Raw genomic sequence first — 27,582 nt, forward strand, 5'->3', positions numbered from 1 at the left:
TAAATTCTGTTTGTACACTTTGGTTGGATTTTCTGACATCCAGCACAAGTGCACTGGAAGTTTATTTAACTCTCCCTCATGTATTTCCCCAACTGATGTTACATTAATAGACTTAAGTGCATTTATTTCATGGATTTGGTCATTTACTTGAGTTCATAAAAACTCATTATGCAGTTAAAAGGTTTAATGGAAATGAAAAAGTGAAGGTACTACTGAGAGATACCGTAATTTTCTTTTCTGACAAATTACCTGGAAAATGAGTTGACGATGAAATCATACATTTAAACAAGCAAGTTGGCATCTTCTTGACTTCATATCAATATCACAAATATTACTTTTGCTCTTTGGTAAGGCCAAGTTCCACAAATTCAGCATTCAGAGCACAGTGGAAAAAATCTGAGAAATGTATCACATTTTGTATTTCAGTGACCTTCATCTGCTCCATAGCTCTTAAATGCTTCGTAAAGTACTGAAACACAAGGGAGTTCATTTTTATATGGAATGGCCATTAGTTTAAGCTTATCTTATCAAACAAAGGTTTGTGTAAGTTTATATCAGTGATAAAATAACAAAGCTGTTTATAACTGAGTTTAGCATTTGTTAGTAAAAATCTGTTGGTAATTAAATAAAGACTTAACCTACATTTTGGCTTGGCCCATGCAACATGTCCCATATCATAAAAGGTTTCAATAGAGGGATGTTTTTCTTATCTCTCATCAGATACTCGTCATTCCTTACCTTTTTTGGGTCCAAAATAGTTCATGACCTGCTCGATTGGAAATACGCATCCTTTCCTTGTGCAGACACACCAATATTTGTACTTGAAAAACACTTGACAGACATCATCATTTGTATCTGTAAGTCTTTATAAGTCTGTTAGAGATGTTTTTCACTTTTTACAAAATAAAGGGTCAAAAAAAAAATCAAAAACACTTCTGCAATTCTCTCAGAGAATGCCCATTAGTGTGCCTGTGTTTCACTCTGGCTGGCACACAGTCTCGCACTCCACTCAATACTGCTGTCTTCATGGCCTTTTGTAGCAGCGGGGAAAGGACAGATGAAGAGAAAGAGAGAAATATAGAAGAACTGAGGAGTTCTGAAGAAAACAGAATCTAAACACAGGAACTCAGATGGTAACAGAAGGGTGGAATGGAATAAAGGAAGGGATACACAGAGCACAGTACCGCTTGCCATGACCGTCTCAAGTGTTATGTTTGTGTCACAACAGCTTTAATTGTCCTCTTCATCCAAAGTCTTCTCTCCCTTTACAGTTTGGTTGGTAAGGGCAGCAGTAGCTATTGGCACTGAGTTCAAGAAGGCAGCGTGAGAGCTCCTTTGCCCAACAGGAACTGCAGGACACGGTCCACCAGAAGAGCCGCAACAAAGTCTACAACCAGGACCTGGGCAATGATCATCTTGAACTGCAAAGGAGTACAAGAAGGGCGATAACTTCAATGGCCATTTAATTTTTGACTACATTTGACTGATTATTATCAAGTGTAAATGACAAAACAGTACAGTTAAAACAACATATGCTTACCTCTGTTGGAATATCAACAAGGGCAAACTGTTCATTGAATTCTGGTGAGGAACCAGACAGAAGGCCCACAATTGCTAAGCCCGACAGAGCTATACTCCATAGTAGTGGGCGATTCTCAGTGAGAGACTCCATGAACGGGTGACCCTGCCAGACACAACAACAACATATGTTGTAAATCTATTTCAGTAAAATTAATGCAGGGATAACTAATCGTATAATATTATTAAATGAGCACCTTGTAGTTAATGGCAAAGGTAGCCATCTGCATGGCCATGGACATTATATACACGGTGCTGTTGATTAGACTGGGTTCAAATTCTTTGTACAGATCTGCAAACTGCTCCTCTCTGCAAGAGAAACCGCACAAGAGAATTGTTAATAATATGTAGTCATGTTCATTTACAAATGCAACTATTGATTTTATAATGTAGCCATTTACACTCTCATTCCCTTGCTTTACTGTGATTTACCTGGGTGGACTTCTGCTCTGAGCCTCTTTGTAAAGATATACCAGACTACAAAAGTGAACAGCAAACTGCAGTAGCACAGTTAGCACCGTATAAAGATTGAAGATGTTTGGCAATGGTCGCTCCCGTGACAATGTTTTTAGTGGCTGTGTACACAAGAGAAGAAAAAAGGCTTCATCAAAAACAGTACAAGTCATTTTTAAACTGTGAAAATCATCTTTCAAAGAGAACATTCAAAGTAGACACTAATTCTCACCTTTGATCTAGAAATGAAGAGGAAGCAGCCAGCTAACAGTAGGCCCTGCAGGGTTGCCTGGAAATCACTAAACTTGACCCCCTCGAGGTACAGTACAGACTGGCTGTAGGCCAGTACCAGGGCATTGAGAGCCAGAATTTTAAACATCTGGAGTGTTGTCACGAGAGTGCAGCGACCTTGCTTTATTACATGGCAGACTGGGGGAAAAAACAAAGTGACAGGTTTCAGAAATGGAGAGTGACTTAATGTTTGAACCTTTGACAATTACCGTATATTAACATCTCAAAGCTGAGAAACACGTGTTACTCACTGCATTGTATGGATGAGAGCTTGGAAGTGAAAGGCGCTGCGATGGAAGCATCACCCAGCTTCACCACTTGTACCTGATCCTCTTCCATTTCCCGTAAGACTTGACTGATTCTCTCCTATAACAGGACAAACCATGACATTTTCACCAGTGCACTACAACTCTTGTAATCAAAGAAAGAAACACATTTTTCTTGAGCTAGAAAAGGGCTGGGATGCTTTCAGTGGTCATATGAACAAGTGTCAGCTGTCATAGGGAGGAAAACAACAGTTGTTACTGTTAATCATTCCCTGAAGAATCAGGGAGGAGATCTTTCTGATGATGTACACCTTTTGTGCTGCGAGCTGCTCTTCTCTCTGTGCCATCACCCTCTGCCTGGCTGCCCTGGAGCTCAATTTTCCTCCTGAGGTAACAGGTGGTAAAGGTCTGGATTCTATGGTAGGCACATCCTTCTCTCTCCACCGTCTCCTTTTTTCGGGCATGCGTTCTGGGGCGTTGGCCAAAAGAGCAACACCTGAGGAGAAAACAAAATAAACAGCCTTGCTAAATGTTGGGATCATAAAACACAAAGGCCGCAAGTCTCTGTGGTTGATAAAACTTACCAACGTGGGCGTGTTTGAGAGCTCCAACATCATTTGTACCATCACCACACATCAGCGTTACATAACCAAGCCCCTTTAGACTGGTAATCACAAACTCCTATGACACAACAGACAACCATCACACCCTTTAAGTCATTTACAATGATACATAGAGCACCTTAAATGATTTGTATTCAGGGGGACATTTTTCTAGATTTCCTAAAATCCCTCTCAACAACAATGAAATACTATTGGTGGGTCATATAGTTAAATTACATGCCTAATTTGCATTACAGACTACTACTAAGTCTACCATCTACCACCAGCAAAAACTAATCTGACATCAGCTATTGATGTTTGCGATGGACCAATGAAAAAGTAGAAGTTAACTTAATTAGACCTGTGTTTTATAAACTTCAACATAAAGGACTGTCACACAGTATGGTACATGTTAAGCCAGTTAAAGGTCACTGAAATTCAATCATCACACTAAATGTGACCCAGATAAGCAACATCTGTCTCAGGTTTATGATTTGTAGCTCTGTTATAGGGTGGACTTTCCCCTAAAGTGGAGCATTTCTACTAGATTTAAACAATACATAGTTGCTGCTGTAGGACTTACTTTTTGTTTTGGACTGACACGGGCAAACACTACTATATGAGGCAAGAGAGTGTGGAATAGCCGTGGGTCACAGCTCAGTCTCGCCAGCCCCTCTCCTGTTACACACAAGTCGTACTGATGCACGAACGAAGAAAGGGAGGGAGGGGGCACTGGTACATGCACGCTGCCATCAATGGATTCCCATTGCCACTCACCTGTAAAACAAAATAATAATTTTCGGCATTCGGTGTCCTTCAGGTACAATGTTGACTTTGCTTTACTGGAAACTTGTCTTACTGTGATCGGGGCTTGGTTGTAATATCAGCGTGTGTTCTTTTTGAATGAAGTGAAGCTCTCTTGCTACATGGCACGCCGTTAGAGGGTTGTCACCTGTGATCATCACCACCTTAAAGCAAAAGAAGCATCTTCTTAAAACCATCGTATTTGCATAGACTTTCAGAATTGTGTGTTGTCAGCTTGTTTACATGATGAGATGCTTCCTGGATCTCTTTGATGACTGCCTTGCTATCACTCTTGAGGGGGCAGGACACAACCATGAACCCAGCAAAATGGAGGTTGCACTCCAGTGCATCACGACTTATCTCACGGACCTATTAGATCCAAAAATATCCAACTCAGTTCAAACGTATTTGTTACTCACAAACATCACACAACGTGGTATTTTCAAATAAAATTAAATTAGAACCTGCTGATGACTGAGATGTCCTATCTCTTTATATCCCAAGGCCAGCACTCTGGCCCCTTCCCGAGACATTTCCCTGTGGACTTTGTCATAACTCGCTGGACATACTGCAAACTACAAAAACAGCCAAATTAGAACACCAGAAGATCCTGTTGATTAGGCTAAAAAAAACAGCACATTATGTATGTGGATGGTGTACATACCATTCCTCTGAGTGTCTCTGGAGCTCCTTTGACAGCAGAGATGTAGCAGAGGTCAATGGAGCCCATTTTCTCATAAGATGCCAGAACTGACATCCGCTTTAGAGCACTGGCAAAGTGGAAACGCTGGTGGATCTTAAGGCCCTGGGTTTTGATGCTTCGGGGGAAAACCTTTTCATCTGGTCAAAGAAACAAAAGTTAAGGAGACGCACATTTATGCATTATACCTTTAAAAACATTGGGTCTGACAAATCCATAGTATAAAGACAACAACCTCTACAGTTAAAATGGAAAGGTTTCCTTGCAATTAACAAAGAGAATATTTTGAGATGACCTGGATACTTTAAAACAAAAAGAATCAAGAAAAGAAACAGTTGTGGTTTTGTATTTCAAACCAAAGTGCATGCAAATTAGAGAGGGCCACATGATTATATGGAGCCTAACAAAAACATGTGCATCCACACATGTTGTCTCGCACACTTACCGCTGCCATGTGTTGTACTTTCTGAAGCTACAATATGAAGAGGTCATATCCCTGTACCTTTAGTGAGGGTCCAGTCAGCGGCAGTCAGCATGGCTTTCTCCAGTGGATCTCCGACCAGCTGTCCATCATCCAGAGTAACCAGCGAGTGACAGGTGGCCACTACCCGATGTGTCTCAACAGGGATCTCAGACACAGGCATCACCTCCTTTCCTTCCCTGTCAATAACACAAACAGATATTCTCTATGCAAATACTTACATTTTTTAGTAAGTGTTAAAATGACTTTAAACAAAAGAACAGGCTTATATTGTTTACAATAAAACACTGAGAATGGTGGGCAGAGTTTACCTAAGGCCTGCAACCCCACGTACGACCAGACTGTCACTGGTCAGTGTTCCTGTTTTGTCAAAACAGCAGACCTCCACTTTCCCTGCAAATGGTATCCTGAAGGGCTCTGTACAGAATACATCTAGGCAGAAGGAGAGAAAAAGAAGACATGAATAAATCCCTGCTCTTACAAGCTCTGCATATCAAGGTGCCACACACACACATAAACAAGCTTACAGAGTTTGGCCAGAGCGATAAGAGATGTGTTAACTGCCAGCGAAAGCTCTATGGGGAGTTCTGGTGGAACCACTGATGTGAGGATTAGCGTGCACTCCAGAAACAGCTTGTAGCGATTCCTGCTGAGATCCTTGGTCCCTAAGGGGTGACACAAAATGCATAATATTGTGATATGACTGATACCCTTACCTTTGAGATATTAGCCATCACTTTGAATGTGTTAAATAAGAATGACATAAGTCGATTCTGTGCACCTCACCTTCTACCCACACATAAACTGCTGCAGCAATGGCAAAAACCAGAAGGAAGAGGATGAAGATGAATGTCTCCAGGTTGTTTGCTGTCACTCTCTTCACACCGAAGAGGATGGTACGCAATAGTTTACCCTGGAGGAAAGTTTACCATCAGTACATTTTCACAGCCAACTATGCCTTAGACACAAATATTGTCAAATATTGTCAAAACTGAACATAAAATTTGTACGTACAAAACGTACTTATGTAGACATACTAAGCAACTTTCTCACCTGAGAGGTGTAGAATCCTGTTCTTAAGACATAGGCCACACAGCCATTGTCTACAGCTGCACATAAAGAAAAGGATTTATGAGCTTACATCTTGTTTTAATGAAAAAGACTGACCATTTGCTTAAGTATTTCAACAAGGAGGGGTTGGTAGCAAACAGCACTTACGTTTGAGTCCAGCACTAGCCTTTAAAGGAGGGCTATGTTGGACCACTTTTGTCCCACCAGAGATGATGTGGAGTCGAGAGTCTGTCTGTAGGTCCAGGACTTGCTCTGGGTCCAAATCCTCAATTGGTTCCTGTATAATCCATGTTATCAGAAGTTATTAAGATGCCCCACAGTAATCCTAGTCCAAACCATCAGTACATATAAGTTAGCCTCCAACCTTCATCTGGGGCACAGATTCTCCAGTCAGCATGGCCTCATCCACAATGCAGCGACCCCTGAGTAGCAGCACATCACAAGGTACCAAGTTGTCCTGGGGTGAACGTCCTATGCAGGAGACAGTACACATATGAAAGACACACTAACAAAGTGAATCTAATCTTCTTAGTGAAAATGGAAACACTGCCAGAACACTTACCTATTGAGACAATGTCACCAGGAACAAGCTCATCACTTGAAATAGGTCTCCACTTCCTGTTGCGATACACCTGGCAGAAAATAGGAAAACATGGAAAAAAAAATAATGTAATACAGCAAAGAAAAGAGATTACAAGGTAACATGCTTGTTTCCAACTTACTAACAGTCAATATAGTAAATTCATTTAGCCTACCTGGATCATGTAGGGCTTGTTTCCCATGCGTCGAATTTCAGACATATTCCTCATTTGTTGTTGAACCAGGGAGGCCTCGAACGCCACCAGCATGAACAGTGTGAAAACACTGTAGTACCAGTACTCATCCAGACACCACAGCCCAACACAGAATACCTGATGGATGTCACAGGACCAACAACTTTACATGTATGAAGTTGCTATTATCAGCTCCAGCACTTAAAAAACATTCACACATTTGCATACCTGGAAAACAAAAAAGGGAGCTGTGGCCCTTTCTCTGAAGAGCTCCAGGAAATCTGGTACTACCATCTCAGCATGGTTGGTGCCATAGTTCTTTTCAGCAAGTCTGAGTTCAGCCTCTTCCTGGTAGCCACGCCAGGACTGGAAGTAGCCCATTGGGTGATTGATTGGAAATGCTATTGGAAGGAAACATTTCTTTTCTTGGTGGTCAAAGATGTAGCGAATCTTTTGAAACTCAAAAGATAAGGTCCCCTCCCCATTCTCATCCTGTTGGTCAAAAAACATAATTTAAATACAGAATTCATTCAAGTATTGTATTTTCAAAACGACCGAATTTTTTTTTATTTTTATAGTTTTGGCAAATCACATTGTTACACAGTAACAAATAGATAAGATAGATAGATAATATCTTTAGTTAAGTCTAAACCTCAGTGATAACAATAAAATAAAAAAATGTTGTTGATGCCCTACAATGAAGCCTTCGCAAATATGAATAACAAAGTAAATATTGATTTCAAACAACTGGTAAAACTTAAGCTTGGTAGGCAAAGAATGGGAAATCGCAGACATGTTCCCAAAACATCCAGAGCATCCAGAGAGTATGTTTAAAAACTGACCTGGTCCCTCTGTAAAGGTACGAGTTCAGCAGAGCCATTGTTGGGGGTGGGTATGACCTTTGCCAGCGTAGCCTTGTTTGGGTCTGCTTCCTGTATGTCAGGTGACAAATTCACACACTATCACAAAAATGTCTCTGTTATTTTTAGCACAAAGACGTTCCCCTGCAGCCTTGTCCCTTTCAAATGTGGCATGACTGACATACTGTATGCATGATAACTTGCTGTCCAGGCATGTTCCCCTTGACTTTTAAATCTGCCCACAAGATTAATTACCAGGTTATGTTAATACAAGTCTGTTGTGGTGTTCAGACAGACAGACAGACAGACAGACGACTTTATTAATCCCTTTGGGAGGTTCCCTCGGGGAAATTAACAGCTCCAGCATCCATACACAGCACTGTTAAAAATAGAGAATAGAATAAAATAAGATAATAATAAAAATAAAAATAAAAATATAAAAATGAAAGTGACCCATGCTATATATATGTATGTATACCTACATACACACAACCAATGTATATATATATATACATACATACACAGATACATGCATACATACGCACACATACATACATATACATACACGTATACTTATATATGCATACATACACATACATACATACATATACACACATATATACATATATATATATATATATACACACACACATAGGTATAGGTACACACACACCTAGAGTTACCCCGTAATGCCCAGGGTTTTATTGCACATGTCTATGGTTTTATTGCACATTATGTTATTGTTGTGGTTGTTGTTTGTTTAGTTCGTACCGGTTTTTTTATTTTTTGTTTGCTTGTTTGCCCTCCTCCCCCCCAGTGAGGAGTTGTACAGTTTGATGGCCCGGGGGACAAACGAGTCCCCCAGCCTGTTGGTCCTGTATTTTGGGAGGAGCAGCCTCAAAGAGTTCTGAAGGGCTCTTAAAATAACTGCTGCACCACATGTCAGTCATGATGTCTTACTATATCAATGTTGGGAAACTTCAATGAAATTTCTATGGTCAGTGAAAATTAAAACTGGAATGCAAGGACATATCGCCCATCCATTATAAAAGAGACTGGTGCGACTGGTACAAAAGCACTCAAACGGCAAAATAAAGAATTTTGCACACTATTTCACTTGCATTGATAAATTACCAAGTAAATTATGCTTGCTATGAGTAAATTATGCTTGATGAAGACACATTTCTTGAATTAATGCATTGTGTGCGGAATAATTTATTTAATTTAATTTATAGTACTATTATAGGTGTGAAGTCACTTGATATTTCATGAAATAATACCCCTGACTTAATACTATGCAGATGGGACAGGGAAAAATATGTGTGTTATCATCATCATTATTCGTGTTCTTATTGATGTTTACCTTGGAACAAGTGAGCCAACAGTGCGCGTGCACGGACCAATAACCAGAAAGAGCTGTGAGGACGTGCGCGATCCCGATAACGGCTAGCGCCAGGAGGCCTGCCTCCGGATACTCTGAAGCACCATACACTCCTAACCACACGTACAACCAGCACGGGTAGAAAACGACCAGGAACGGGAGGATGGTGCCGTGTAGCAGCCGGGGCCTTCGCCTGTACAATGTCACCGAGCTCACCAGCTCGTCGCCGGTGCCGCTGTCATGCTGACTATGGTTCACAGAGGGGGCCATTTGCAGCTCACCGGGTCCCCGGATCCCGTCTGCAGCTATATTTCCATCTTTCCTGGCGTCGTTCATCGTACTTTATCGACTCCTCTGCCCCCCTCTATCATCCACCACCACCCTGTCGTGCTGTAACCGGTAGAAATGAAATTATACACGGTGCTCGGTCCAGCCTTCAAAGCCCGTTTCCCTGGATTGCTCGTACTATGACCAGGGCTTCCGCATACGTAAACGCGTAAAGACACGTAAGAGTCGTGCCGCTGAAATCAACCGTAATTACCGTCCACACATTGGAATTGTTTTATTTGGGTCAAATTTCATATGACACAAACTCCTTTTAGAGTTTACTTCGACGAAATGTCGAAAACATTTTCAATGTAACATACTTTTATCATGAAATGAAGTGCGTACCGCTTTAATAACTTCTTCGTCATCATAGAGGGCGTAGTCATACCTTGAGATTGACACGAACCAGGACCAATAGAATGAAAGAATCGTGTCTTTTTTGTGTGTTTATATCCAATCAGACGGTTATGGGTGTAAACAGAGTGTACCGGCTGTGCAGTCATGGCTCCACATGCTGGTGTAGTAACCTTGATATTTTAGCCTCTTCGTTTGTGACAAACCCACAACAGCAACATGTAAGATTTATAAGTATGACTCATACCATTAATGTATGTATTTATTGTCTCACTGTATAAGTAGATACCGACTATTCCTTTGTGAATTAGACTACATCTCCCTTATATACGTTTTGTTAATGGTTATATCTCTTGGAATTGATTATTCATCACTCTCACATGCCACCATTCAGGCAGGCTGCAATGGACATCACGGCAAAGTACTGCCATAAGGAAATGGAGGAATATGGGTCATGTGTGGCTTCCAACCCATCAACATGGCAGCAAACGTGTCATGAACTGAAGATGAAGGTTGCACAGTGCACGTCATCACAGTAAGGCGGACACAGTACCACTCATGTGGCTCTAACATCTTTATAGCCACCCGTATCAAAGTGAAATGGCTTCTAACCACTGCATTTTGCTTTTGGCAGTCCGGTGATCCAGAAGATCAGAGAAGACTGTTCCAAGGAGTTTGTGGAGTTTGAGCGTTGCCTGAGAGAAAACCAGGACAAACCTGCCTCCTGCTCACCACACGTGGCTCGCTTCCTTGGCTGTGCAGAGACCGTGGACCTCAGTGGAGTGGGTAAGTCCTTGCTGGAAATCACCATGGACATCTCAAGTTTACATGAACAGTTGTGAATGCATTAGTAAAAAAAACCCACAAATACTGAATCATGTTTTGGTGTAGTATGTAAATAATTGATAATAAATTATGTTTCTTTTCTAAAAATCTAGCTCAGCCGTCGTAGCAGAGACACCAGAATTCCATTACTACCAGATTACACCTGTGCCCGCAGCATCACAGATGCTGGTTTCACTTGTCTGAGGTGTATTCAGTGTGCATTTGTCTTCAGCAAAAACAAGACACTGTGAGTTGGACGTATGTGTTCTTTTACTTCTCCTGTAAATGTGTTCTTGTGAAAATAACATTTATACTTGCCTGTAAGTGAGAAAATCTGTTTTGTACTGATTTTGTTGAGCTAGTTAATTAAAATAGACATCACACTTGTATGTATTACTCATCTGGCGTGGTCGTCTGTTGTTTTTTATAACTTATGTCTGTCCTTCCCAAACTCATCCTCTCCAGGCCTGGATCAGAGTCAAATATTAAGCCGGAATGTTGTCACTCCCACACAAACTCTCCTGACCACTCAATGAGTGAAACATAGGGAGTCTGGGAAGAATGAAGGAGGAGGAGGCTGTCCACCTTTTAATCAACAATACTAGTGAGAGAGACAGAGGGAGGATGTTGAGTCAAGAGCCCTGTGACCACTGAGCAGAACAGGCCTTTTCTGGTTCAATTATTAAAGCACTGAAGGGGGTCATGGAGGGGGGAAACATTCATTCTTTTCAAGTGTAATAAATACCTCCCTGGTTCATATGAGCAAGCGATCAGCACATCTTCATTTATCATACTAAGGACAAATAAGGCAAGTGCACTTCAAAGATGAAACCGCAGATTGTATTGAAGATACGGCAATATTACATTCAAAGCACATCACCTGGCAGTCACTGAACAAAAAAAATGTAAAACAGGATCTCGCCTAGTACCACACAAATAAGTTACATTCACAAAAATATCACTTTAAAAATACCATGACTCCGTGATCAGAGTCGAACATAATGTCATGAAGGAATGCCACAGACTGTAGCCAATCACGGAGAACTTATATGAAATGGGTACGACCCTAATCCTATTTTATTTTGCATTTGTTGAGTTGCATCCCGACTCTTTGTTTAGCCTCAGTTTGGAGGCGTTTTCCTTAGACCTACTTTGTGACACACAGATATCATGCTACAGTTTAAATATTTGCTGATTATCACAGAAAAAATTACAAAATATCTACCTAACAACAATTTGCAATGTTTGGAAAAGAAATTGTTACAGAAAGTGACTACAACAATTAACTGTAACACAGTCATACTCACATTTACATTTGGAGTACATCATCATGTATCCTGTGTCCTAACTTTTAGGTATTATATATCTATTGGTTATTTGCTGTACTGCTTCTTGGTGATAAAATTGAAGGGAAAGCTAAAGCATAATTACTTGTACAACCCTGTGTCCGCATAAGGCTCTTCAAATGACCCTGTAGTGTTTCCTAAAGGCTAATAAAAATGCTTCTTTTTTTTTTTTTTAGATTTTTGGTCCATATTATACCATGCATTAACAAAAACTAATGTGGTTTGAAATGATAATTTTACACTGAGAGTTTCCTCCATGTTTCAATCTGCCTTCTCAAAATCATTGGGCATATTAAGTTGTAATCCCATCCAGCACAGTATCCTGAGTTTTTGCTCAGGTTACATAAACATACACACTAACCTGAGAGCAAAATTGTACGCCAATCCATATACAATATTGTATATGCTGCATTCTTTCTCGTACAATAATTAATCACTAGTCCCAAAAAAAAGAATATAACGTACTAATTTAAATTAGACCCTTAGCTGCGCATAAGACCTGCAAAGACTAAATACATTGAAGTTGATTGATGATTTCACTTTCAACAACCACTTTTTATCTGTAATTCATGATATACACAATATGTTTAATAAGAGTTGTCAGTTATGTTGGAAGTGCCACAGAATGTGTTTCAATGAACGTCACAAAAGTACAACGAGAGAAATTGAGGTCCTTAACATTTTGGACATTTACAGTGTCTGTTTTTCCAGCATGTGATTGTTATCTAGAAACAATGATAGGAACGTAATGCAAATCAGTGGTAAATTGATATCACGACAATGCCTTGGCCTGTGAAAAAAGCTCAGAAGTGTGTTTGGGTGTAAGCTATTCCAGGGTGAGTGGTCCCACAGGCATGTTGATGGACTGACTCCATTAGCTGCATCTCTGAGGTGAAGGGTGGATCGGGAGGGGAAAGGGTAAGAGTTTATAAGGGTCAAGAGGTGAAGTAGGAGTTCTGCATGGAGTAGAGACGGTCGATGGGGTTTCCCACACGCCCTGGCAGGAGACCACCATCACCTGTTGCTAAGAGGCAGTCGCCAAGGTGACTGAGGCTTCCATCGCTGTCCAGATCGTGAAATACTGTCTCTGAGTCTAGAGTGAAGAGATTGAGAGTGTGCACAACTGAAGAACTGTCGTTAATTAATCCCGGAGAGCGCAGAAAATCATGGCAAGAATAGGGAAACAGTTTTTACTAAAAACAATAAAGTATTGAATCCAAAAAAGAATATTATCTTAAGCATTTTTACTCACAACTGTTGCAAGGTTATTATGAAGAAAACATTGAGCAGTGCAAAAACTTAGTTTCAAAGTGAGTATTAGACTCACTGGAGGGAAGGTTGACATTTACTGTAATTAGAGGCTAACTTGCTGAATAACCACATGAACCTGATTTATTATTTAGGCCACCATGAGGGTGGGGCAGATGACAAAATATTCAATTTGAGAAGGAGGCTGTCCTTTTACATTTCAAGCTTTTATTTAATGTCTTACCATAGGAGTGGAGCTGTTCATTGTTTAGCTGGGGTGGTGTAAGCCCATGTCGAAACGGATCTCCACCATAGATATTTGGGTCCAGGGCAAGTAGTTGCTGACGTGGCAGAGTGGAATATCCCAGTATCCCATCCATGCCGTGAGTGCTGGATCCGTCTGTGAGACAATGAAAGCCCCTTTATTTATACTGGTTTGTAGTCTACATTATTATTTTTTTTAAAAATGCTTATTGCTATTTCATCTTGGTGCTGAGTAAACACTTACCCTCACTGTCGTCATTGCTCTGACGGCCCCCTCTACTCTGTCCTCTCCTGGATCCTCCCAGCTGCTCTTGTTCCTGCTGCTGCTGCTGCTGCTGTTGCTGCTGTCGACGAGCGATCTTTTTCATCTGTACAAAAATCACATGCTCTTTTAATTATCTGTTTGTTGATGATTGACATGGAGAAAATGTCTTCAAACAAAAGTGTACAGTCTAACCTTTGCTCTCTGGTTTTGAAACCACACCTGCACAACTCGTACCGTCAGTCCTGTCTCAGCAGCCAGTGTCTCTCTCACCTGCAGGGGACATTTTCCATTGTTTACATTAGCAGCTTCAAACACAGCTTGAGAGATGATAACGTGACGATGATAACATACATAAGCAATTCCATAAGAGTCAGTTTTTTTTTGCCATAAGTGTCCATAACACAAGCAGCTGAACCCACCTTGCGACAAGGCTTAGCAGACACTTCAAAAGAGGCCTTAAAAGCCCGGCGCTGCTGAGTGGTCAAGATGGTACGTGGTCGTTTGGAACGCTTGTGCTCCTTGCCTTCATCACCACCTTTCCCCCCACCAGAGCCCCCTCCACCGTCCTCATCCTCGCTTTTCACTGCGCAAGGCAAGCAGACAACAAATCAATCCGACTAGTCCACATACATATTTATTCTCTCCCTAATGAAAAGCACTGAATGTATGAACACTAAAGTGGCCGTGAGCTCTGTGTTCCCTAATTTGATAGGGAGTGCCCAACTGAAGAGGTAAAACACATTCTACAGTGTTCAGTGGTTGTTTCAGTGGGATCTCGTCTATATACTGTAAACAGTATCAACATCAGTGACAGAACACAACAGTCTTATGATGTATAAGTTTATTATAGCCATGGGTAATTAGTAAAAATCCCTTTCTGCAAGTATTATGTGCTGTTGTGTCACTGACTAATGGATTAATTACCAACTCTGTTCCAGAGATCAAGTTCAGTGTATTAGAATTTCTTATCAACTGAACAATGCAACAGCTTGAGACTTGACCCCCAAAGCCATTAATCACCCCTCAGGGGATGATTACTGGTTCACTGTGGTGGAATGTGACTGAACTTGGCTGAAAATATGTTGCATGCATGAAAGTAGACATCTTTTAACGTGAGACATAAACAGGGAAAAAAAGGGATAGCTTCTAATGTAAATGGCAACAAACCTTCTGAAGGCGTACCTGATTCTGTGGGTGTAGGACTGATAGCAGCCAACATTTCCCTCTCCTTTTCATAGTCCATGCGGCAGAGCAGCTGGCCTTCTTTCAGCACAAACTCATCACCTCTCTGCAGTCGGCGTTCACACTCACAGCAGCTGAAGCAGCCCAGGTGGTACACCTGGCCTAGCACACGCATTATCAACTCTGAACGTCCAATCACCTGCAGGCAGGCACTGCACTTCCTTATAAACAGCCTAGAGACACACAAAAAGATGGAACATGTAAAGGGAGGAGTACAAAAAAAAGGAAAATAGAACGGCAATTAAAGTTGGAGACACAGACAAGGAGCCGTGACACATTTATACTCAGCTTCAGTGATTCTGGAGATCAACATCGTCTCTTAATTAAAGGTCGTATAAACATTACCCAATTCACAGAGCAACAAGGTGAACATCTGCTGGAAGGAATTACATTAGTCTGCAGTTTACATGGTATTTTCTTTTCTCCCTCATGACAGTAGGTGGCAGTAGATGACTTTGTGAAGAGAGAGCTGCCAACGAATAGTTTTTTTCCCTTTTAATTCCTTGAACGTTGAGATCTGTGCATGGTAATCAACTTTTCACCTCCCTCCTACAATGTGAAAGGACTGATTTAGCAATATGAATAAAGCTTAATATGGATCATTTCTCAGGGCCATTGCTTTTTCTCCATGACCATTTTGATTCTTTTGTCCCTCCATCTCTCCTCCTGTGAGACGTTATAAGCCCTCAGTTTCGCTCCTGCTTCACCATCTCTTCACATCCCTTTTCCATTCACAAGACCTAAGTCGCTGCCATTAAATTCCTCTCAAATCCCTGCTCTCGCACTTGGTTTCCTCCCCCTCCCTCTGTAGTATTTTCTGCCAGCATTCCCAGTTCTCCCTCATGCCCTCCCAGCCTGCCTCCCTAGTTCACTGAAACTAATAAAGACAGGATTAATTAGATTGTTGTTTAAACAGTGCGATGGCCAGACAGACGCTGTAAACTCATAACCAGGGATTGGGGATAGCATGGGGTTAATCTCTCTCCTCTCACTTATGCACACTAAAACACATAAACCCATGCAAACATAGACACATACACATGCACGAGCAGGCATACACACAGACATTTGTACCAATCTACTAATGGTTTAGAATCATCTAAAATTTGGCTACCGACCCACATGGGCCACCCTACCATAACAATCACCATACTTCTGCAGCAACACACCTGCATCTAGAAAAATCTAGTAGGTACAATATCACTTCAACAACAAGAGTTACTGAGAAGCAAGATCTTAGGTGTAAAGAGAGACAGCAGAGGCAAAACACCAACCTGTGTAAGAAATATGAAAGTACATTGGAGAATGGGCGATGAGACAGGAGTGGAGGTGGCAGGGGCAGGTGGAGGGAGGGATAAAGGCAGAAGTGTTGAGGCTCCCTGATGGAGCGATAGGAAGGTGTTGCTGCCCAAATCTGGAGTGTAAAGAAGGAGCCAGGTCTGCACATTAGTGCTCCTAATCTGTGATTCTGTCCCAACCACAGCTGCTATGGCTAATCTTTCTCAATCCATCTGCCAAACACTCCCAAAATTCCCCAAATGACAGTGTCACTAACGCAACAGCACAACGCAGACACAAGTGTTGCCACTAGCAGGTCTACACAAACCTATTGTGACAGCAACTCAGCTAAATTGTGCCCAGTGTAATTTCCCGCAGAAACTCTTACACTGCATCTTAAAGAAACACTTCCACTAGCATAGCTGCAAGAAGCTGCGTGTTCATCGTCATATCTGGCACCGAATACAGAGTCCTCAAAGAATGACCACTGCTCTCCTCTGAGCAGCCTCAGTCTCCATTTCAAACACAGGCTTCAACAAATTAAATACCTCTTTTAGTTGTGAACAAAATACAACACAACAGAGTTGTCACAGAATTGCTTGCATAAGACTGATGATATCGCTGGTTAAGTCCCACACTCCCTAATCAGGGTGTACACAGCACGGTAGGAATTTACTCAACATGGCAAATGAAGGCAACTTGGGGCAACTGCCACAGAGGGGGGTCTGTAAGTAGATCAGTCTAATCCCTCTAAATAGAAGTATCATTCACACCAGCCCTGACCAGAGTGCAGCTTCCAATAAATCACTATGGACGTCATAGCTGAAGGAGCAACAACAGAATGTATATTTATCCACTACTCTCTCTATCAACTGTATACTCATTTATTTATACTCCACAACCACATGTTGCATTGTAGTGTATTTCCATATTTACCTATTTCTGAAAATCTTCTTCATTTCACCACACTTTTTTTCTACTCTTTGATATAGAAACTTCTATACAGAGATTTTTAAAATATATACATTCATTTTGAACATCCAATATTTTACAGGCACGTTTCAGCTTTCATTTGGGATGATTGCATGGTATATATATATATATATATATATATATATATACATATATATAAACTTTCTCAAAATAATACAGAATCTTAAAAAGTGTTTGTCAGAAAAAAAGGATTTTTGCATTCATCAGAGGGTTTTCCTATAATGTAGTGATGCAATGTTCATGACACGTAATTACAGCGAGCAGAGATGGGCTGAAAGTGCAGGGAGAAGACTGTGTAAAACAGTCAACTTTAAGACTTTTTGATGTGCACAGCTTCAGAAACCCTGGCTGCAGTCAACTTCATGTTCGTTGCTGTGGATTTTGGACGGGTTTGGGGCCACAGCTAATTACAAACACTGATTATGAGATTAAATGTTGAGAGGCAGAGAAAGGTAATGTATCCTAAGTATCAGGAGGGTATAATGAGCTCTTGCTTGCTTACTTTATTGTAGATCCTAGGCATACAAACAGAATGACAGAATCTTCCTCGTCTCCCTAAGCAGTGTCATGTGGCATTGTTTTGCCTGAGAGCTCCGACAAGCACAACATTGTCTGGACCTCAACACAATAAATACTGTATGTATGTTTCTCAGTGTGATTACAATTGTTGTCCTTGCCTCCATATTTCAAGACTATTGGAGTATTGGTTTGCTTATAGTCTAACTGCAGGTTTGGAACAGTTTAATGATGTAAGAGAGCCCAAAGAACAGATTTGTTTTCAGAATGACCAAAGTATGTCACATAAGTGGGTGTTTGCTCATGCCTCAAAAATGGTTAAAAAAAAAAAGAAAAAAGAAAAAGGTACACACAAGGACCTGTGATAGATGCAGAAAGAAAAATGATATGCAACAACATTACTTTAAAATTGTATTCTGTTTAGTATCCACTTCCTAGATGTGCTTATGTGCACGTGCGCCCGCGCGCGTGTGTGGATGTATGTGCGTGCACTTTTGGCGGATATTGCTCTGTGAAGCAAAATGGCTCAGAGCCAGGGTTCAGTAATCACATCATCTCCTTTTATTAAATCTCCCTGCACTGCTTCTGTGTTATTAAAATCTCCCAGCATTCCCCACAATACTCGCTACCCCTGCCACCACTCACTCACTCATGCACACACACGCGCACACACACACACAAATATGGTACAGTCACACACACATAAGTGTATATAGTCACACGCACGTATAAACACAAATATGCACAGTTTGTGTAAACACAGATATGGTGCCTGGGTACAAACATCAATAAAACACTGACAGATGCTGTCATGTGTGCCCCATGTCCATCCATGCATCAATATTCTAACATCATAAACATAAACAGTCTCTTGTTCAATGAATGGCCGACATAATGATGATGAGGACGTGTGGTGTGTGGAATAATCACATCAATAGAGCATTTCCACACAAACTCTCACACAGTCACATGTCACGCCTCACACTGTGAAAAGCTCACGTCCTCGTAATAACAGCAGCTCTACATGCCTGTAATATTTAAGACTTAATGTAATGTACTGTGTAAAGTAACAGCTAAAAACCTGCATGACATGCATGGTCTGCATGATATGTGTCTCCGGGTGTGTGTGTGTGCGCGATCTACACCTGATGCTACTAAGAATGCATGCTATGTGTGAGGCTGTGGATGTGTGTGTGTGTGCGCGAGTGAGAGGGTGTGTGTGTGTGTGTTAGTTTAGATAACACAGTTAATCCCCAGGCCACCAGAACGCAATATCCTGTCTGCCCATTTCTCATTTCCTGTCTGTCTCTGGTGGAGCGGGAAGCAGTGGGGAGGGGGTGGTGGGGGACAGCGGGACCCGTTGCCCCAGAAACAGGAGATACAGCCGGTCGATTTGAGAAAAGTCTATGCCGATCTCCCTATCTCTCCCTCTCTCTGGTGTGACCCCCTATTCTCTCTCTCCTTTTCCTCTCCCTCTCTGCTTTTATTATCTCAGATTTAATAAAGCCGAGGCGAGCAGCTTGTTCTGCCATGAAACATTTATTAGCTGTCTGTTATAAAAGTGTTGTGGGGGAGGAAAGATGATGGGGTCTCATCTCACATTATGCAAAAACAGTGGCAATATTACCCCCCCACCCCAACCCCCCCAACTAGACAAAAATTAGCACATCCCTGCTGCTCTTCTCTTTCTGAAACTCTCAGACACCTCAACTTTACATTATTTATCCCATTTCAAACCTTTTTACATTCAGAGCTGTTCTCTCAGTCACACCACAAGATCGGACCGTTCTTCACCGGCACACGTTCAGAAAACAAAAACTTCTACACCTTCACTTTCTTTGGCAAACCTCCAACCGTCATCTGTTGAGCTGCAGGTTTACATGACTCCTGGGTAAAAGAGGAGTGTTTGAATCAGTTTCAGGGCCACACATGTGCATTTTGTGTCGCCTCTCTGAAATTGACATTTACATGTACATTTCTAAGCTGTAAGTGCAGCCATGAGTTTTTAGACCCTTAATGTACGTATGTCTATTAAAAGAAGAAGAAGAAGCTCACAATATCTCACTTTGTAGTTATAAAACAGTTTTGCGCCATTGGCCCAAGTTATGAAGTTATGAGTTTTTGTTGGCACTGAGTGCATCCATGATTTTGATTTCTTAATAGACACATTGCTATTGGTATTTTAATGCAACACATTTTGTCTCCAGTCTCCAGTGAATCTTGTAAAATTTTTTGAGCAAATACAATCAATATCGTCATGGTTACAGACCAGCAGAAATAAAGCGATAAATATGTTGTTTATGTTTTTTTTTTTTGTCGTTTGGTTAAAAATGACTGAAATTTATGATCATTCCTCTATTTAGGCGTTTTCGATGAGAAGTAATTCTATGGTAAGGTATAAGACTTACATTGCTAGTTGATAAAAGTGTTTATAGTCTCACTTACATGTCATTGCATAATTCTCCCTAATAGTATTTCCCTGTAGCCCAATGTCAGACCTGTCAGCACAGGACAGGCCCAGAATGCTGGGTAATTAGCACTGTACCCAATCAACCTCCCCAGCACCTCCTCCCCCTGCAATCCCGAGACACAAAGAAGGTGCTGCGAGTGGGGATGGGGGGGTGGGTGGGTTGGCGGGTGTGGGCGATTAAGAGAAAACAAGGGATAAACGGGGAGATAAACTGTTTGGTGTCATCGCTGCTATCAATCTCAACGAGAAGGAAATGAGGTTTGGAATAGAGAAATATTATTACAAAGCAGACAGTGATGAACGAGGTAACTGATAGAGAGACGGAGAGAGACAGTAGCTGCGGTGGGGGGTGTAAAAGGGAGACGATGGGGTAGAAGAGGAAGTTTCTATCTTTAAGTCTCTGTATTTTTGACATAACAAGACTCAGAAATTCACCCATATACTGCACGTGTGCTGTGACCTAATGCGATTACTCTGTCGGACATGGACATCCAGTTAGCAGAAGTGGATTCCATAACAGTGGTGGTGGGGTCTTCATCTCTCCGCCTGCAGTGAGAGGGTCTGTAAACCTATAGATGTTGTCTCAGTAACCTCCACCCCACAGAGTGAGGTATTAAACCCAAGGTTTACTGAATATCCACCCTGGCGACCTGCTTTTCTCAGGGCTGAAGCTGCCTTTATAAGGCTTACAGGAGAGTTCGCAGGCTCCACACAGTCACACTACCCTCCATTCTGTCTGGGCTCAGCACTGTTGACCAGGAGCACTGGCCTCCTCGGTTTGGCAGAACTGTAATCTTGAGCCTGTGTGTACAAGACAATGACTGAAGATAACATGAGGCTGCTTTTTGAGGGTCTATGTGTGTCTGCTAACCAACTTTTATGCTTTTTTTGGTCACCTTTCCTTTAAATACACAATATATCGTGCATAAATGCATATTTGGCTTGATATATATTGAACCCAGAATGTTGTTATTCTGCTCATTGTCTTGATTATTTGAATGAAGACTAGTGTTGAGGGAAGTCTTGCTTCACGATTATTCCAAAGTCTTACTCTGAACATCTGCTCGATAGGAGAATGGAGTTCCAGACGATTTCTTGAGGTTTCAAAACAAAAAAATAAATCCACTGGTAAAATCCACAAGATGCACTTGAGTTTATTGTGACTAAATCCCCTCATTTCCATAACAGATTGAGACTGGGGAAACTCAAAACTAAAGGCATACCTCCTGTTTTTACGTGGATAATGAGTGGCAGTGGGATGTATGCTTATTTATTACCCAAAGCTTTAATGACTGAACTTGAACGTGACTTAGAACTGAACCTATACTTTCTGCACACGTATACATTAATCTATTCTAAGACAACACGTTACACTGGTTGCTAGTTTTTAATAATGGAAGCAAGGTATCATTTGAAAACATTAAACATGCAAATGTTAGAGAAACTTAAGCCTTGAAGGCACTTTATAGCCCAGACGAATCACGGTGGGGGGATGGGTCATTTCAAATTAAATTGGTTTTCTCATTTGAATTTTGAAAAATCAGCAGAACGCTCCCACTCCAAAACTAACTAAGTATTGAAGAAAAAATAAGTAAATCACAGATATCGACCCAAAGCACAACTTGCATGTACTTATATTTCAGCATTTTCTTTTGATTCTACAAAACCCATGGGCAAATGAGCAGCGTGTGACTGGCCGCTTGTGCTGAGAAAGCTTCAGGGAGGAGAAGTCTGTTTGTCTCATTGTGCGGGGTGATGTAATTCAAAGCAAATGATGAATTAAAAATATTTGGACAAACCAGAGACACTCCACGAAGGAGACATGGAAAATGGCCCAGTATGAGCTCAAACGCCTGCAAGATGCTGTCTTACCACATACCTATTTTGTCAACACAATCTTTATCAGTAAATTAGATAATCTACTGCCTGACATGCACAAAACCCCATCATATTAATGCATTCAGACATCAGGAAACTTGAACTAACAATGCATCCAAGCTCCATGCAGAGGACTCATAGGAGAAAAACATAATCATCCCCTATTAATTGTGAAAGTTCCCCCAAAATTCTTATGCACATTCCAAATTCTTGGACATGGTTATCCATCACAATGCGCGCACACCTGCTCTAGATGGGAGGGAGGAGTGTGTAGTGTAAGGCGCTGATGGACAGACTGTGGGGAAAACAAGGAGACATTGTTGCTGATCTGCTGAAGGTCACAGGCAGAGCTGTGTGCCAAGTCTGGCACAGACTCAACACAACAAGGCAACTATCCATACGCAATGTATGGTTGACTAAATCAACGCCACAGTGAACGAGGTGCAGACTATTAATGTGGGTCTGCGAGTACAATCATCACACGAGGACAGCAAATGTGTTTCTACTCTCCATCGTTGAACATGGACCCATTTATGATGAACTATTGTCTCCACTTTTTCTACTTATTTTTCCAGGTAAACATACAATTTAGTTATTTTTATATCTCTTTTTACTTTCTCTCTCTCTCTCCCTCTCTCTCTCTCTCTCTTTCACTCTCTCTCTCTCTCTCTCCCTCTCTCTCCTCCAGATGCCAGGTACAGAGGGAGAGTCTGTGTGCTGCTGGATGCTGTCTGACACGTCTCAAAACAATGATAACAAGCTACAGGCTCGTCCTTCAACCATCCACTCCTGGAGCTCACACCCTCTGGCCACAGCATACGCACACACACGCACACACACGCACACACACGCACAGGTTTCCATGACTTCAGAGGACATTGCACTGACTTACATTGATTTCCTGGAGACTTACTCTAACCTTAACCATAATTACTAGCCTAATCCTAACTCTGACCCTAACCTCACTTTAAAACATGTCTCCACCTAAAAATGTAGTAATTTATGTTATGGGAACTTGATTTGTGTACCTATAAGGAAGACAAGTCCTCATAATGTGACTGCGTGAACAGATTTAGGTCCCCACAACATAAGCAATACCAGGCACATACACACAAACACACAAAAAAATCATCATAGATAACAAAAATAAGGCATTTTTATATAAAGTATAAGCTGTGCTTAACAATTTAGAAAATTGTGTTGCTATGTTCACATGATGTACTGTATATATATGTTAAATGACTATAAAGCATGACAAGAGTCCTATCAGGAAGACAAAGTGGCTCTGAAACAGATGTATTCTAATATTATAAACACCATTTCATTGTTCAAATACTCCTTAAATCCCCTTAAGTGGCTGTACATAAAACACACTGCATGACAGTTCAACTCTATTCTATCATCATATGTACAGCATATACCAGCTATCACACTTTCATTCAGTTGCATGTTGACATTTCGTTTAGATGATGATTTGAAATTTATTTTAAAACTGCCTTTGATAGTGGACACATTTTCATACTTAGACGGACATGTTTGAACTTTGGGGATGACGTTATCTATTTTGTACACACTCCCCTTGTTTGTGATGACAGTCGTGCACGCAGGGTCAAATTGAATTTCCATCATAAAGCAGGGTTTGGCAGATGAAGCATGCCGAGTGTATTGTCCTAATTTTCCAGATTTGCCTTTTCACCTTAAGTTCTTTTCCTGTTTACGAGGAATGTTTTGGATAAATTGCGTCAGTAGAATTTCATATTCACCTCTTTTGTAACACATAATTATTGATTTGCTCTTTACGTGTTCAGTGAAGGACAGACGTTGTTTGTTGTTGAATTTGTGCCCTGGTTTTCTTTTGCTTTTGTTTGTAGGGTATAAGTAAACAAGGTCAAGTACTTTCAGCTGTTGTCATTTCTCTCTATTAGTTTTATGGAAAATCCAGTTTTAAATAATAATTTGATTCAAAAAGGGAAATTAAAACACTGAGTCTTGTCTTCACTATATCTTCAACATAAATGTATCTTCCTGTTGAATCCTATGAGGAGGTTTTTCTTTTCCAGATTAAGATTTTACCTTGAACACAAACAACTGGAATTTGGTTTGAAAAATGCACTTTAATGGGTTGGACATATTTTTGTAGTTGTACTTTTACAGTGTGCAGTGACAGTATGTATTTCTAATGCATCATTGTTTTAAATGGAGTTTAACATGTTACTACAGTGTGTGTGTGTGTGCGCACTCTTACTTCTCATAGTCGTGCTTGCAGTACAGCAGTCGGTCCCTGCAGTAACATGTCCCGGTGAGCGTGCTCAAACACACGGCGCACTTGACGCAGGTCTCGTGCCAGGACCGCTCGTTCACGCGCAGCAGGAAGCGGTCTGCGATGGGAGACTCGCAGCCCGCGCACACCTCACCCCCGCGCCTGTACTCAGGACCTGGAGGCAGAAATACAGGGACACAGAGACAGAGACAGGAAATGTAAAATACATGTGGTGATGATGAGCCCAATTAATACAACACCACTTAAAATGATGACAGCAAATCCACTATACTGTTTCACTTATGTTTTAATAAAAAGGCACAATATGGTTTTAATAGTATGGCACAAATCTGTGTATTATTGGACACCAGCTGGCGCACAACATTTGTCCAAATATCCACACGAAGGAAAAAGTTATTACAACCGTTAATATTACGCGAAATATAGACCATTAAAAGTATCCATAATATTTTTTTCTGCATTCCTAGCCATTTATTAATATTGTTATCATTATATTAGAAGTGATTATCCCTTAAAATAAGCTGTTTTGAATTCCTGTTGGATCTGAAAAATGCTCCATGATTACATCGTCATTATTTTACTGGTGTCACGCTATACAGTCTCCCACACAACCACAAACAAAATGATTTGATTCTAACGTTTCTATTCGATGTTCATATTTAGGGTCAAATATTCCAACAGGGGCTTGTTCATGGGCTGTGCTCGTTTATTTCGTCCGGGCCTTAAGCAACAAATGGTGGTGCAAATCTCACCAAAAGGCGTCGAGGATGGAGGCTGCTGCAGACAGGACTGCTGTGTCTCCTCTGTTTTCATCCCTTCACTCCTTCCCTCAGTGTGATCGCTGCATGACAGGACAATCAGGAACAAAGGACAAATGTGTTATTTCTGACGATTCACTGAAGAAACCGCTTTATACTAAAAGTAACCAGTGAGATAAAGTTTGCAGATCAAGGCGAAATATGAAGTCTCCATCATGTAGATTCACACACACACACACACACACACATACACACACAGAGAGATTGGTATGAATTGATGTTGCTGAAATCAGATGTAACAACACAATAATTAGCACATAAAAAAAATCGAGGCAGATCTGAACAGAATAGAATAAAACATGAGAAATTGATCAATATAATATTAATACACGCTTCATTTAGGGCCGGACATCTATATATCAGCCTTTAAATATCACCCGTATACTAAAAAAACCCCAACAACAATTAAAAATGAATCATAAATAATTAAAATGATACAATTAGATAAACCTGTGTTCTCACATTCATCTTAATTTATCTGTCATATAAGGAAATAAAAATAGACATAATTAAACATTTTAGTTTTGCAATGATGTCATTTTGTATTGAAGTATTGAAAAAAAAAAATAATTTAAATCAAATTTAAATCAATAGTTTAACTGTAAACGTTTAATTTCAGTTTTTGTAATTCGTATAATAGTTTATTTAAAATAAATGAGACCAGTTATAGCACATGGCGTCCGTGGCATTTTATAAACTAAAATTATTATTATTATTATTTAATTATTATTATTAAAACACTCTTACTATTAAAACACTCTTCGGTGTTTTCTTTTTTTAAATAATACGTTAATAGCACAATATCTATAGTTTACAAATGACTAATAACCAGAAATTATTATTTTTACATATTTTGTCGACTCACTCTGTAGAAAAGCCTTGTGGACTTTAACCATCACATTTGGGGGAGGCCTTTTTGAGAAAAGGCTTGGATGATTGTTGCATCGCTATACGCACAATAAAGGAATGAGATAAAACAAATTAATTACGTAAATACAACTAATGTGATTTGGCATTTCCCCCCTAATCACTGACATATTTGTTTAATTCACCGATAACTAGAATAGATCGCCACGTTATTAATCCCCTCAGGAGAACCAGGTTGTAATAGCGGATACATAATACATAGACAATAATAAAGAAACAATATGCGTGATGGAGTAAACAATATATTAATAACTAGTTTAATAAAGATAAGTCTTTATCTAAATTCTTGAAAAACATAAAAATAATTGTCTCATTGAAACATGAAATTGAATGTTATTATAAATATGCGGATCAATATAGGATAAATCCAATTCCCCCATGGGGATTAATTATGTATTCTGAAGTAATCTGATTGAGAATCAGTTCAACGTGCACTGTAAAGAATGACATTCTCCAGTTCTGAGCCAGTCGTAATGTTGTCAGTAGATTATGACAAGCAGACAAAAGATGTTTTCTTTGTTTCATATATTTAAACTGAAATATGGCCCTAAAATATGGTTGTTGTTTTTTTTAACCAGCTGTAAAGACGAGTTGTAATGCATCTCGTCTGTCATGGTGCAACAATTGAAACTGATTATTATTCTCATAAAAAAACAGGTGTATGTGGAATTATATTACGCTCAGCCTCACACAAGCTCCGAACGCTAAGTGAAACTCAACAAGTAAAAAAAGAAAAGAAAAAGAAAAAAAAGGAGTTAATCTCCACGTTAATAATCCGCTCTTTTATGTTACCTGCCAAAATCAAAGAGCATAACTTCTCAGACAGGAAGGTCACCGTGACTCCATCTGTTAACCTCCGCATTGAAAGAAGAAGAAATCACGCTGAATAAACCGGACTAAACAAAAAAAAAGCATGAAGGAATGAGCAGCACATTGTTAACAAATTATCCACAAGGGAAACAATAACACGAACACCACACACACGCGACCTGTTCCTACCTTGAGGTGAAACACACTCCTCCTGAAATCTCGGTTGGCAACATTAAAACGTGGAGGAAAGTTTCGGGCCAGTAAAGGAACACGCGCGTGTCACAGATCGTTCACCTGTATCTCACAGTCCGGTCAGCATGTTTTAACCCTACGACCACAGGAATCTAAACACCATGATGACCCAAACTATTGTCTATTGTCTCTCCTCTTTCTCCGCCTGCCGTGTGTGCGCTCTTGACTTGTTTTGCGCGTAAAAAGCGCAGAGGGAGGAGATGGACAGACGTGGAGGGAGGGTGAAGG

General features: G+C 40.5%; 3 protein-coding genes across 7 annotated transcripts; 1 reads left to right on the forward strand and 2 right to left on the reverse strand.

Moving 5' to 3' along the window:
• Nucleotides 1-277: 277 nt before the first annotated feature.
• atp13a1 (ATPase 13A1) lies at nt 278-9,596 on the reverse strand. The gene is made up of 25 exons (XM_058653523.1): nt 9,243-9,596; nt 7,862-7,951; nt 7,248-7,511; nt 7,002-7,157; nt 6,809-6,878; nt 6,611-6,717; nt 6,394-6,523; nt 6,229-6,284; nt 5,962-6,088; nt 5,703-5,840; nt 5,487-5,607; nt 5,197-5,354; nt 4,659-4,834; nt 4,459-4,569; nt 4,238-4,363; nt 4,050-4,158; nt 3,774-3,967; nt 3,173-3,269; nt 2,900-3,084; nt 2,574-2,688; nt 2,264-2,460; nt 2,011-2,153; nt 1,776-1,887; nt 1,541-1,684; nt 278-1,421 (listed from the first exon to the last, which is right to left on the reverse strand). Exons 1-25 carry the CDS (start codon nt 9,594-9,596, stop codon nt 1,311-1,313), a joined length of 3,591 nt encoding a protein of 1,196 aa, XP_058509506.1. The 3' UTR covers nt 278-1,310.
• A 35-nt stretch (nt 9,597-9,631) lies between these two features.
• LOC131475418 (coiled-coil-helix-coiled-coil-helix domain-containing protein 5) lies at nt 9,632-11,641 on the forward strand. 3 transcript variants are annotated; one of them, XR_009242504.1, is made up of 5 exons: nt 9,838-10,162; nt 10,336-10,476; nt 10,576-10,727; nt 10,880-11,013; nt 11,232-11,641. XR_009242504.1 is itself a non-coding variant. In XM_058653528.1 (4 exons), exons 2-4 carry the CDS (start codon nt 10,346-10,348, stop codon nt 10,891-10,893), a joined length of 297 nt encoding a protein of 98 aa, XP_058509511.1. In that variant the 5' UTR covers nt 9,632-9,766; nt 10,336-10,345; the 3' UTR covers nt 10,894-11,166. The 3 variants fall into 3 exon arrangements, 2 of the variants coding, with proteins under 2 accessions (XP_058509511.1, XP_058509510.1); XM_058653528.1 differs by lacking the exons at nt 9,838-10,162; nt 11,232-11,641 and adding an exon at nt 9,632-9,766 and having other exon boundaries at nt 10,880-11,166; XM_058653527.1 differs by lacking the exon at nt 11,232-11,641 and having other exon boundaries at nt 10,880-11,166.
• lmx1al (LIM homeobox transcription factor 1, alpha-like) lies at nt 11,585-27,509 on the reverse strand. Of its 3 annotated transcripts, XM_058653525.1 has the most exons (10): nt 27,292-27,509; nt 27,085-27,146; nt 25,300-25,388; nt 24,512-24,701; nt 15,072-15,304; nt 14,309-14,472; nt 14,082-14,159; nt 13,869-13,992; nt 13,605-13,760; nt 11,585-13,235 (listed from the first exon to the last, which is right to left on the reverse strand). In XM_058653525.1, the coding sequence occupies exons 2-10, from the start codon at nt 27,102-27,104 to the stop codon at nt 13,048-13,050; spliced, it is 1,242 nt and encodes a 413-aa protein (XP_058509508.1). In that variant the 5' UTR covers nt 27,105-27,146; nt 27,292-27,509; the 3' UTR covers nt 11,585-13,047. The 3 variants fall into 3 exon arrangements, with proteins under 3 accessions (XP_058509508.1, XP_058509509.1, XP_058509507.1); XM_058653526.1 differs by lacking the exon at nt 27,085-27,146 and having other exon boundaries at nt 11,585-13,205; XM_058653524.1 differs by lacking the exon at nt 27,085-27,146.
• Between the last annotated feature and the right edge of the window lie 73 nt (nt 27,510-27,582).

Source organism: Solea solea, chromosome 16 (assembly GCF_958295425.1).
Source record: "Solea solea chromosome 16, fSolSol10.1, whole genome shotgun sequence".
In the NCBI taxonomy this organism is placed as follows: domain Eukaryota; kingdom Metazoa; phylum Chordata; class Actinopteri; order Pleuronectiformes; family Soleidae; genus Solea; species Solea solea.